Below are 13,163 nucleotides of genomic sequence, written 5' to 3' on the forward strand. Positions count from 1 at the left end.
TTGTGTGTATATGTGACATATCAGCCATTTATGGTAAGAAATCCTCTGTTTCCATTTCAGGTAATGAGGTAATACTAAGAAGAAAGTATCAGAATATTACTGCACAGTGTATGCATTTCTATCAAGGATAGATTTTTTTTTAAAGATTTTATTTATTTGAGAGAGGGAGAGTGGAGAAGGAGAGTAAAAGGGAGCTGAGCAGTGAGCCTGACGTGGGACTCGATCCCAGGACCCTGAGATCATGACCTGAGCCGAAAGCAGATGCTTTAACCCTCTGAGCCACCCAGGCGTCCCCCAAGGATAGATTTTAAAAGTATATTTGAGGTGAGGGACAGGATCGGGAAGCAACTTCAAAGCTCATCTAGCATCAGCTTCCTTAGTTAGCCCAGCCCTCACATTGATACAGGTTATCAGGAAAATATATAGAGTGGTGAGGGCTAATAATTGTACTGTTACATCAGGTTTTATTTAATTCATTTGCTTTTTAAACACTTCTTTAAACACAATTGCTCTGGGAACGTCTGAATGCTGTTTTTCAAAAATTACAATACGGAGTGGCAATTAAACCAGCTTCCAGGGAAATACAAAGTTACAAATCTTGAAAGAAAGCCATTGGAAGATTCCAGGCTTCAGGCTGATAATATTAAGTGTGCCAGATAACTAGCAAACCTGATCTCCAAGATGCCTTTTGAGCTTCTAGGCTTCTAATTTTCTTTAATGATTCTAGAGAAGAGGTGAAAATATTTCCCAAAGCTGTTTAAAATGTCTATTAACCTATACAAATAATCTGCTTTTACTAGGAAAAGAAGAACAGCGTTGAACTATTTGTGTCTCCTGTAAACCGAAAAGGAGGGACTTCCGATGCTCTGCCGTCTGAGGAAGTGCTGCGTTCACTTAATATAAATGTTTTACATCAAAGTTTATCCCAATTTGGAATTATAGGAGTCTCCCCTGAGGTATGTTGTTCATGGGATATTTCATTTAGAAACGTGCACAGTTCATGTGACAGGGTAACTCGATCCCAGGAGGCGTCGAAATGAAAGCTGTTTATGGTGTGTTATTTGATAATAAAAATCTCCCTAAGGGTCAGAATTCTCTGACCCTCATACTTAATATGTTTATTCCTTAAGGAAATTTATTTTCACATCAAAGTTCCACTCTGAGACACTTTCTTCTCTAAATCTTTATGGTCTTGTAATTTGTTTCGACTTATCCAGTAAATTATACCAAAGAGAAACCATTTGGATATATTTGTCAGGTGATTGCTTGAAACTGTAGGGTCAAAGAAGAACCACCCTGCTTTCTTCCTTAACAGGTGTACTCCTCACTGCCTTCATTGTCAAAGTGGTTACCAGATACTCACCTTTGTCCACAACTTTGGAATTAATTGGAAATGCATTTTTGTTTGTTTGCTTTGGTTTGTTTTCCAAGGAACCCTGTTTTAAGAACTGTGGATAGAGTCTTCATAGTGTTTTCTAAATTTGACATTTTTAAAAAAAGATTTTATTTATTTATTTGACAGACAGAGATCACAAGTAGGCAGAGAGGCAGGCAGAGAGAGAGGGAAGCAGGCTCTCCGCTGAGCGAGAACCCGATGCAGGGCTCGATCCCAGGACCCTGGGATTATGACCCGAGCTGAAGGCAGAGGCCTCAACCCACTGGGCCACCAGGTGCCCCATAAATTTGACATTTTTTAAATTGTCCCCATCGTCTCTGCCATCCTCACTTTTGAATAAATTCAGCCCCCCCCTTTTTTTTTTACTACTTCTGCTTCATCGCACTGTAACAAACTCACTAGAATGATCACCATCCTAAATATATGTAATTGAATCTGCAGAATCATGGAATCAGACTTGAGGGAATGTATGTGAACATTTATAGATGCAGAAAGTAAGGCCCGTTGAAATGAAGTGACTTCATCAAAGTGACAAGCAAGTGGAGTATAGAACAACATCTGACATCTAGACATCTTGATTCCTAGTCTCTTCCCCTTTGCAGGAAAGCACAATGCCTCTCATCTCAGCAAATATCACAGGTGTGGTGCAGAAAGCTTTGACACCAGGCTGAATTTGAGTCCCAAAGCCAGCCACTTAAGATGCGTATGACCTTGGGCAGGTGATTTAATCTCTGTGAGATTAAATCTGTCTTTGCATAATATTGGCCTCTTGGAGCCTCAGTCTCTTCCTTTCCAAAATGGATCAATTAAAAAAAAAAAGGTATAGTTTTTATCTCATAGACTTGAAATATGAATTAAATTTTAGAAATACATATGGAAGTCCTCACCTAGAGTAGGCACCAAATATAATTTGAATGCAGGACAGTTTTTTTTCGGGCAGGATGAAAATGTGTTTCATCTTCAAACCATGACTGTAACAGCCACCTCTAGCTGCTCTGGCTGCATTAAGTTCTGCTCCCCTCCTTGTCCTCTCCAAGCTCTGCCCACCCCCTGTCACATACACAGGGGCTTTTTCTCTCTTGCCACACAGTCATCGTTCTAAAAGCAAATCTGGCCATGCCCTCCGAACGTCAGGATTCTTCTCTGGCTTCCTCAATGCTACAGAATCAGGTCTGGATTTCTTAATATGATACGAGGTCCTTTGTGCACTGGGCTTTCTAATAGTCGAAAAACATCCTCCTAGTTTCAGCAACTCCAGACTCAGAGGGTACCAGGACACCCCCATACCGTCTCTTCCCTCCAGGCTGGTGCCTATGTCGATCCATCTGTCCAACCTTCATTCAGTACCTGGCATATAATGGGCGCACGAACAGCCAAGTGTTGTGTAGATAATATCCAAGTTGGACAACTAAATGAATAAACAAACAAATAAATAAACAAATAAAATGTGATTTTCGCTTTCAACAAGTTTGTATTCTAGTAGGGCAAATTAGACGTAAGCAGCCAAGGAGAATATAGGGGGAGGTGTAAGTAACGTTACCACACTGAGCTGTAGGAGCTTTGAGGAAGAAGAGGCCACCTCCTGCTTCCGAGAAGAAGAGAGGGTCCATGTGAGCTGTGACCCCCAAACCCCTCACCAACCTAACTGCATGTGACTCTGAGGGGCCTCCCTTTTGTTTCAAACCAAACCCCATTTTCATATCTAGGTCCTTGAGCTAGGCCTTGCACACTATCTTGCTCAGGACAATTCTTCAAAATTTAAGAAGACCATTGGGTTAATTTATTCTTCTTTCTGTAAGCTTTCAGTGAATATTATAAGCATCCCTCCCTGTTGCTTTATTCTGAGTTTAAGTGAGTCATCCAGATTTGCAAGCCCAGAGAAGCTCACCAAACCAAAACCTAGTTAAAATTAAGTGTTCGTCCTTCAATACACTTCAGCCCAGTAAAGATGAGGAGCTTGTCACAGAACTATTAACCCACAGTAGACCTTAGGTCTGTACTGCACTTGAATAATGGAAGTGTATTTGATGGTCAAAATGGGATATATTTTATGAAAATAGAGGAATTTAGAAATCTAGAAAATCTAGAGTCTAGAAACCATTACATCATAGAAGACTAGGAAGTATTTTAATTGGATATAAGAGGCATTTCATTAAAGACAGATGGATTGTTTGAGGGCCTTTGTTCAGGCACTTCTGGAATGGACCCAACATTGCCCTCTGACCTGAAGCTCTAATGCACAAACAGGAGAAAACCGTCTATGGTCATGGGCAGCCTCAGCCAAGTATAGTCCACAGGGGCACTGAGGAAGCATTTGTTGATATTTGTTTAAGGTGGTGATGGTATCCTGTGAGTTTCCTCATGTCTTTAGTCATTATTGTCATTAATGTGTGATAACAGCTTATGCCTCAACCCATTCTTTCACATTTTTATCCCAAAGTTATAGCTGTACTATAGTAACTAACATGTTTATTAACAGGAAAAAAAAAGAATATTAGTATTTTGGTTGTTCATCTATTATCTGGATTATAGAACACTGTGAATGATGTCTCAAAGAATTCATTTCCAAACTTACATTAATTACTTTCAGGGAAGGATGTGTTTTCTGCTGTTGTCATTTTTTATTTGCTTGTTTGTCATTGTTTGTTTGGTTTTTTAATTAGAAATGACTCGTGATGGGGCGCCTGGGTGGCTTAGTGGGTTAAAGCCTCTGCCTTCGACTCAGGTCATGATCTCAGGGTCCTGGGATCGAGCCCTGCATCGGGCTCTCTGCTTGGCGGAGAGGCTGCTTCCCTTCCTCTCTCTCTCTGCCTGCCTCTCTGCCTACTTGTGATCTCTGTCAAATAAATAAATAAAATCTTCAAAAAAAAAAAAAAAGAAAGAAAGAAATGACTCGTGAGAAACAAAAATACCAAACAGAGAATTACTTTTGTTCATTCATTTGTTTTCACTTTGAATCTAAGTTTTATTTTGAGAAAAGACATTATTTCTTTTATATATTTTTATGACCTAGCATGATGTAGGCACTTCAGTATTATTTTATTATAAGATGCTCGTAAACATAAAAGTAGACTTCCTGTTGCCTCTTTAGTTAAAGCTTAAGGAAATAAAATGAAATTCATTATTTTAACTTCTATTTTTAAATGCTTTTATAAAATTAATTTGAGTATTAATTAATTAATTAAAATCTATTGAAACACTAAGCTCTACACTAATGATAAAAAAATAATTTTGGGATTTGCTGTTATTGTGTAATTGCCAATTATCCCCTCTTGACAGATTCTTGTGCTTCAAAGGAGAAAGTTACCTTCTTTAAATAACAGACCAGTGTACTGAATGATAACTTTCGTGGAGTATTTCCAAAGAGGAAAAAAAAAACACACCAAATAAATATATACTGTAACCCATGAGTATGGCGACTGTTCGTTCCTTGAAACTGCAACATGAGCCAGGGATTTAAAGAATTTTCATCCTGGCCCTCCAGTGCAGAGGAGAAATGTGATTACTGTTAACATGTGTCAGATCATTCAAAATGAACTGTTCACTTTGTGCACAATCCAGTGGAAGTTGGGCATTTGTCAAACAAAATTACATTGTTGGTGGATATACCTCATTTATCTGCCTAGCTCAACCAATTTGCCAGATAATTTATAATATTTCCGTTCCATTCTTATTTTGTGTGCCTATCTCTTCTCAAAAAATTTAGCTCCTAAAGTCTCTCTATTGTCTCTCCTAGCATTTGGGATGTCTCGCACCACTTAGGATCAGAATTGGTTTAAAAAAAAAACAATAAAACAACTATAGTGCATCAAATTATTAAATAGGATATAGAGATGTCAAGTTATGGATAGAGGAAACTGCCCAAATTTTAAGTGGTAGACTAAAACAAAACCTAGCAACTTTTTTCACTGCAACAAAGTTAAAGGGCAAAGCGATGTAGAGCGATGTAGCTGTGAAATCAGAGGTAAAGATGGTACAGGGGCATTGGGCTTGACCTGACCATGGAGCCTCTGAATTATTGAACCCTCGGCCCCTCAGGCAAAGGTTAGATTGGAGATTCATGTGGGTTACAGTCTTTTGTCTTGTGGGATCTTAACTACTAACTTTTCCATTTATGACCTTGTCCTTATCAATTTTTTAGATCTCTGTACAAATATAGTAGGGCTCAGCAGTAATGGCATGACTCAGAAGGAAATCTATTTACCAAGAAAGTGCAGTGACTAAGTTCTAGGAGTTCAAAACATGTGCTTTTCTAACTGGGAGTGGGGGAGTGGGGGTAGGAGGTTAATTCTTCCCCCAGCACCACTTTGGTTAAAAGAGAAAACAAAACAGATTTGTCTTAAGCAGAAAAGAACATGTTGATGTTCTGGGAGGTGTCGAACTATAGCAGAAAGAAGAAAAAGAAATGAAGCAAATAAGGTTAGGAACACAAAATCTCTTTCCACCCACCTAACCACCCCTTTTTATCCAAATTTTACATGAACTAAAGCTCCGATCCTCATACTTGAATTTGACAAGTTTAGGCTGCCTACTTGAAGGCTTAACTAGTTTGCTTTTATAGCAAGCAAGAGATGTTATTTAGTTGCCTGTAACAAACTCATTTCCATGTTTATACCTGATTTCTATAAGAGTTTTCTTTTGTACTAGTTTCCAGCTATAAACATAGCTGGAAACTCTATTTATTATCTAGTTACTAAACTATATATATATTTATTGCATTAAATATGATCTGGCTGAGGTCAAAGAGTAAGAAACAAGTCACCACTTGAATCCAAGACTTCCTTTCCAGAAGGATATTCGTTTTGTCTTTTTTTTTTTTTTTAAGATTTTATTTATTCATTTGAGACAGAGAGATACAGAGAGAGAGTATGAGCAGGGGTAGAGGCAGAGGGAAAAGGAGAAGCAGACTCTTACTGAGCTGGGAGCCTAATGAGGGGCTTGATCCCAAGACCCTCAGATCATGACCTAACCTGAAGGCAGCCGCGTAACCGTCTGAGCCCCCCAGGCACCCCAGATACTTGGTCTCTATTCATTTCATCAGGCGAGTATTTTCAGATTCTCCTTCAACTTACCACTTACATGATTTTAAAAGATATACAAATCAGGGTGCCTGAGTGACTCAATTGGTTAAGCGTCTGCCTTCAGCTCAGGTCATGATCCCAGGGTCCTGGGATTGAGGCCCACGTTGTGCTCCCTCTCAGCTTGGAGCCTGCTTCTCCTTCTCTCTCCCATCTCCATCTCCCCTCATCATACTTGCTCTCTCTCTCTCTCTCACTTTCTCTCTCTCTTAAATAAATAAAATCTTTAAAAAAAAGATATACAAAAGATATACAAGTCATTTATTATATCTATGAATATGTGTCTTAGAAAGTTGGCAAGATGTTGTGGTGAGCATATCAGTGTTTTATAAACAAAGGATATTAGCAAAGGATGTTACACTAGTAAGTATAAAACTAAGACATTCATTCAACTTCTTCAAGTCATTTTTATAATCACAATTGAACTCTAAGATCCTTTCTGTTCTGTGTTGTTCAAGTCCCCAGCAACACTCGAGTTCCAGGATAAAAGTTTTCATAAAGTATTTTTTTTAAGGCAAATATTCTTTTTGTCTAATTTACAAATATTGAATATATTTTATTTTTTAAAAAGTCTTGAAAAATAATTAACAATCACTTCAAAGTTCAGATACCTACTAGGACAGGTTTTTGTTCAAGGCACTTTTTTTTTTTTTTTTTTTGAGACAGCTATTGATTTCTCATGATCCTGTGATTTGACAAGGATCGGCTAGGTGGCTCTTCCCCGTAGTCTAAGCTGAAGTCACCCCAGTGGTCACATTAAACTGGGCATTCATCAGCCACTGGTGTGCCCAAAAGAATCTCATTCCCTACCACCTCCCTCCATGTGGCTTTTCATCATTTAATATCCTGTTGCTTAAATCTTTCTTAACTGATGGAGACAAGATCCGAGGACAGACAACTATTCTCACTGAAAGGAATAAAAGGCATATTTAACAAAATGGAATTTTATTTTAGAGATTTGTTTGTTTGTTTGTTTACTCATTTGAGAGAGATACAGAGACAGAGCACAAGCAGGGGGAGAGGCAGAGGGAGAAGGCGAAAGAGACTCCCTGCTGAGCTGGGAGCTGGACATGGGGCTTGATCCCAGGACCTGTGGATCATGACCTGAGCCAAAGGCAGACGCTCAACCACCTGAGCCACCCAAGGTGCCCAACAAAACGGAATTTTAGAGGCACAGAAGCATTTGACTTGATTTAGCTTTTATGTTTACCCTAACCATAGACCATTTGATTGCAAGCTAGAGTTTCCTTAACTATAAACCTATAAATTTCACTGAATTATAAAATTTAATTGTACTCTAAGATGTGATACTAGGAGGTATAAAACTAAGACTTTTGTTCACGTTTTATTCAACTTCCTCTCCTTGTTTCAACCACTAAGTGGTAAGCCAAAATAATTTAAAAAGCATAAATAAAACTATTTATTTTACCTTTCATTACCAAATAGTTCTGGACTTTCTGATGGTCTCTGTTGCTTTAAATAAAATATAATATCCTAATAATTGGTATGATCGAGGTGAAACAATCAGATTTTGACAAAGTGGACTGCATTTAAAGGAAAAAAAAAGATTTGATGAAAGAGAAAAAAAAAAGAAGGAAATGATGCAGACATTATTGCTCTGTTTATAAAGACATCATGAGATTTTGTCTTCACCTGTTTCACTTTTGTTTAAAAGTCAAGAGCTACACGTAAGCCAGGGTGTTGGTGCTGTGGGAGGGGACTTAACACAGAGTAAAGAAAGCTTCCGAAACAATTTTTTCAACACAGAAAAGAACAGAACTCTTTCACTTTATGAACCAGGTAATTTCTGAGAGAGACTGGTGGAGGGATGTTTACGAAGTCCAGGACCCAATTTGCCATGTCAGTCATGCTTGCTCCTGGACAGGAGATAAAATCATCTCTTAATGTATACGGACGGCAGTCCTCGTCTTAGATCAGGTTGAGAAGCAGCTCTCATTGCGGGGGAGGTAGGTGTGTTCTACTCCACTGAATGGAATCAAGCTAAAAATATGTTTAGTGTCTGATAAGAACGCCATTCTCCTCAAACTCTCCTTTAACGTCGGACTTTCTGTTTTGCTTTTAAAGAAAAATGTTTTACAAGGGCAGCACGAAGCGGACAAAATCTGGAGCAAGGAAGGATTTTATGCTGTTGTCATTTTTCTCAGCATCTTTGTTATTATAGTAACGTGTTTGATGGTAAGTGGGCTTCTTTCTGTATTTTATCCCTTACCGAGCCAGTGCTTAGTATTATTGGATACACTGCCTTTCAAATGAATGTTGAAAAGCCTGGGAACAGAAGCAAAGCTACTATCCTGGTAGACTGGGGATGTTTCTATCTGACAGCAGAGTGACAGGTAAGGAAAACCTATGGAATTATGGATTCTGACCTGCAGAATAAGGCTGTAATTGCAGTGGGGCCTTTAGTAACTTGATCAACCTGGGATGAAGCTTTAGAAAGTGATTTACCCAGATCCCTAGAGCCCTCAAAGTCAATAAAGTCTCCTGGGCACACTTTGGGCTTGCTTTATTTTTTCTTTTATATCATCTTGATGGAACTCAGGAAAAAATTTGAAAAAGAAACATGTCTTAGGGGCAAGTTTATGTCTTCAATAGTGGTTGATTTCCTTATTTTTAAAAGACCTGGATAGCATTCTACGAAATTCTATGCACCAAAATGAGATGATTATAGGCTCAAAACCCACATAATTCACTGTTGACTAAATTTTTAGGTAAATGAATACAAAAAGTATAAAAGTATACCCTGCAAATAGCTCTATAAAGTACAAATTACAAATGTGTAGCCTTTAAAAGTACTTTTCTAATTTAAAAAAAAAGGAACCCAGAATAAACCCACTACACTAGGAAGTGCTCTTTGGTATTGAATGAGTTAAGAGATACTTTTTAAATACATTGGTAAGATTTTCCTATTCTTTTGAAAATTCTGTGATGTAATTTAAAATATTTGAAGTTTACAAGTGGGTTTTAATGTTTTTTCCTTTGTGCTGCATTCTTTTTAATTGTGTGCATTTTCAAACATATTCCTTCTTAGTTTTTAAATGTTCCCCCAAAGACAACAAATTACTTACTCTTTCCACAACCAACAGTGTTGCTAAGTGTCTTATTGGTTTGTGTTCACTTATGCTTCCCCTGCTAGGAAGGGGCTTAGGTTAGAAAGGTTAGGGCTTAGTTGGGAAAGACAGAGGCTGTGTAGGTCTAAACTTAAAGGGTATAAAACAATTAAGGCCTCCAATAGGGTGACGATGGGTATATTTCCTCGAGTCTGAATGTAGGAAGTAGTAAGGACGTCCTCAAGCTTCCATCATCACAAATCCAGAGGCATCTGTCTCTTATGGGAAGATTTGTAGAAAGAAGATTTTTAAAAATTGTGACACAATAAACACGAGAAAATTTAAGAATTGAGTAAGAAAATCAGTTTTTGTGTATTAAATGGTGGAGATTAGGGGGGAAAATGAAGGAGACAAAGTTGGAGGTTTTAGGGAAACTGTGGCAGAGACCACTGGACATTTTTTAGTACTTCCGAAGGTATGATTTTTTTGTTACAGTTAACTGCACTTTAAAATACATGGGTCTTCTTATCCTTAAAGCAGGAAACCTTGAGTGCTGTTTTCTCTCTTGTCAGGCACATTTAGGATGTTTTTCTGCTTCACAGATGAAAAGATGAGAGGAAAAGGAAAATAGAAAGGGGTAAAGAGTTCTAAAAGTAGAGATTGTTCAGGCAGGAAAGGGGTGAGATTGAGCAGAGCAAAGGCAAGGAGGGAAGTGGCAAAGCAGAGTTTGATTTCACCTCGTAGGACACGATCCGAGTTCTGCATCTCTCGCTCAAGGAGCTCCCGTGTCTCCAGCATGACTGGCGAACCCTGCAGGACATATATCGGTCTCCTGAGGCAAAAGGAGCTGTCGTGGCCACACTCTCAACCACTCGAGACCAGAGAACAGCTCTTCTTTTCCCAGTGTGAATGGGAGTGGTGCAAAGCCCCAATGTAAAAGTCAGAAACCTAGATAAGTCTGCCCCAAAGTTACTGGAACAAATAGAGAAAGGAATGTTTCAAAAGTATAGGTGCTCGCAGGTAGATCATCCACTCGTTCAGTCACAGATTCCTGCAGGGGATCCCCGTGGACCTGTGGTTGGTGCTGTGGCCAAGGAGAGCGCAAGACAGGTGGGGTCCCTCTTCTCGTGGGGCCTAGACTCCAGAGGCAGACACAGACAATAATTAAGTTAGTATTTTTTTAAATCAAATAGCAGACATACATGTGATTCCAGGTGTTTGACCTTCTGGAAAAGGCAAAACCACAGAGACAGTGAAGAGATCACTGGTTGCCAGAGGTCGCAGGGGAGGGGATGAATAGTGGAGAGCCACAGAGTTTCAGGGCAGTGAAACTATTCTGTGTGATGGCTACATGACATCACGGATTTGTTAAAACCTGTAGAATGTGCAACCCAATGAGCGAGCCCTACTCTAGACTATGGACTTCAGTTAATTGTAACGTATCAATACTGACTCATCAGTTGTAACACGTGTAATCACACTCATGCAAAACGTTAATAGGGCATATTGTCTGGGGAAGGAGCAGAATGTGGCTACATGAGAACTCTGTACTCTCTGCTGTTCTTCTGTGAACTTAAAACCGCTCTTAAAAAACAAAGTCTCGTCATTTCTTTTTAAAATCAAATATTATTCAGTGCCATGAAGAGATACCAGAATAGTGAGGGAGTGGAACAGAGCACTTTGAGACTCCTGAGACACGTGAAAATGTGGGTAGGGGGCCTCACAGGAAGAGAACACGGGGGTGTGGAGCAGCTGGGGTGGGAAGACAGTAGTCTCTCCAGGTTCGGCAAGAAGGGTGCAGGCTTAAAGTTGTAAGCAGAGTTTTGATGTGATTTGACATGTATGTTTACAAGAGCAGGTATTCTGCTGGTGAAGAGTGGTTGGAGACAGAGCACCAGGTGAAGTGTGGAAGCAGGAGCACTCTTCTGGAAGCCACTGTGTTAGCCTAATGACAAAGATGATAATGGTCCAGAGTAGGGATGGCGGTGGAGATGGAGAGATGGTCCTGATGGTGGTGGAGATGGAGAGAAGTGAACAGTTGAGACTTATTTGCAAATGGAAACCGCAGGACTTGCTGTGTACTGATTCTCAGGGAGAAGGAAAGAAAGAAATTAAGGTCGATTCCTCATTTATTTGGCTGAGTACCTGGGTGGTGGAGCTCCCATTTTTGGGGAAAGGAACAAGTTGGAGGTGGGGGTCGTGAGAGAAGCAACACTTTTGACTTGGGTTCCGTTTGCTCTTGAATAAATGAAAGAAATAGAATGCTATCTTGCAAACATAAACTTAAATTCTTTTTAAAGATTTTATTTTATTTATTTGAGGTGGGGGAGGAGTAGAGGGAGAGGGAAAAGCAGACTTGGCCCTGAGTATGGGGCCCGACCTGGTGCTTGATCCCATGACCCTAAGATCATGACCCGAGCCGAAATCAAGAGTCAGACGTTTAACTGACGGAGCCACCCAGTGCCCCACAATCTTAAATTTTATTGAGAAAAGGTCACTTTAAGAAGTAACAGAGAAACCAGCAGTATCTAGGAAGGAATTAATAGTGATAGAAAAATGCTACCTAGACAGGATTAAGATGAAGTTAAGTTTATCTGTTGTAGCTACAGCACTGACAAGTCAACAGTTCACATTTAGGGACTTTTCAAATGTGATTCTCCAAAAAAAGTTTACCTGTGTAAATGTTCAAGTGTTTTTGATAATGACCTTGATTTAAAGTTAAGTCTTTTAACTTGGCTCTCTCAGTAATAGTTACACCATCAGTTTTTAAACACATAATATTCCAGTTCTGTTTCCCCTAATTTTGTTGATTCCATGGCAAAGGAGAAGATACAGCACAGAATTTTTCCTCTGGCAGTAATTACATTTATGATAGATCAAATGCCATTATTTGCATCCAGCCTTCCCACATACCACAGAAACAAAAAGCATATGGTTTTTCGTGTTTTAAGATGAAATTTTATAGGTAAATTGTTGTAATGGTGGATTACGTGTACTATGTAACAATAACATAAGGCTTGGCAAAATTTTTGAAATGTGGCATATTGTTTACTTTCCTTAAAAAAAAAAAGTGTATGTTGCCAGGCATAAAATTAGACATGCATGACATTTTCAAATGTGTGACTTATTTAGCACCTCTCAAATGTGAATCTAGAGTGGGTGGAGCGACAAATAGACAAATACGATTTTCCAAGAAAAAAATGTGTGGGTAGTTTCCAATCCATTCACTCTGTTTTAGGTGGAGGAAATTTATTACTGAGAAGAAATCGTTATTAAACTTCAATCCACAATGGAAAGGACATCATTTATCATTGAAATTAAACCTTCCAATGTACTTAGAGGTTTATTAAGAAATGCAAAGGCATTTATGAGATGTAGGTAGAGATATCTACAGCCCAGATCGCTTCCAGGAAGCAGTTTTTGAAAATACATGAACACAGTTATTTGGATCCACAAAGTTCTGGCATGTTGGGCCCATGGAGCCATCCATCCCATATGACATGCATAGAGTCTTTCTAGTCATGGTCTTGGTAGCGGAGGCAGGAAATCCTATGTCAGAACACCTGCTATAGCTCAAGTACCAGCCAGTGAGAATATGTCAGAGGTGAACATAAATAGCCA

The 13,163-nt window shown here is 39.1% G+C and overlaps 1 protein-coding gene across 1 annotated transcript in view; it reads left to right on the forward strand.

Moving 5' to 3' along the window:
* PTPRR (protein tyrosine phosphatase receptor type R) overlaps positions 1 to 13,163 on the forward strand; it is a 241,700-nt gene that overhangs the window by 134,690 nt on the left and 93,847 nt on the right. Inside the window, exons 4-5 of the mRNA XM_080811874.1 lie at positions 801 to 956; positions 8,560 to 8,670. Coding sequence (XP_080668000.1) covers positions 801 to 956; positions 8,560 to 8,670 — 267 coding nt within the window. The remainder of the gene's footprint in view (positions 1 to 800; positions 957 to 8,559; positions 8,671 to 13,163) is intronic.

Source organism: Martes martes (assembly GCF_963455335.1).
Source record: "Martes martes genome assembly, chromosome: 8".
Taxonomy (NCBI): domain Eukaryota; kingdom Metazoa; phylum Chordata; class Mammalia; order Carnivora; family Mustelidae; genus Martes; species Martes martes.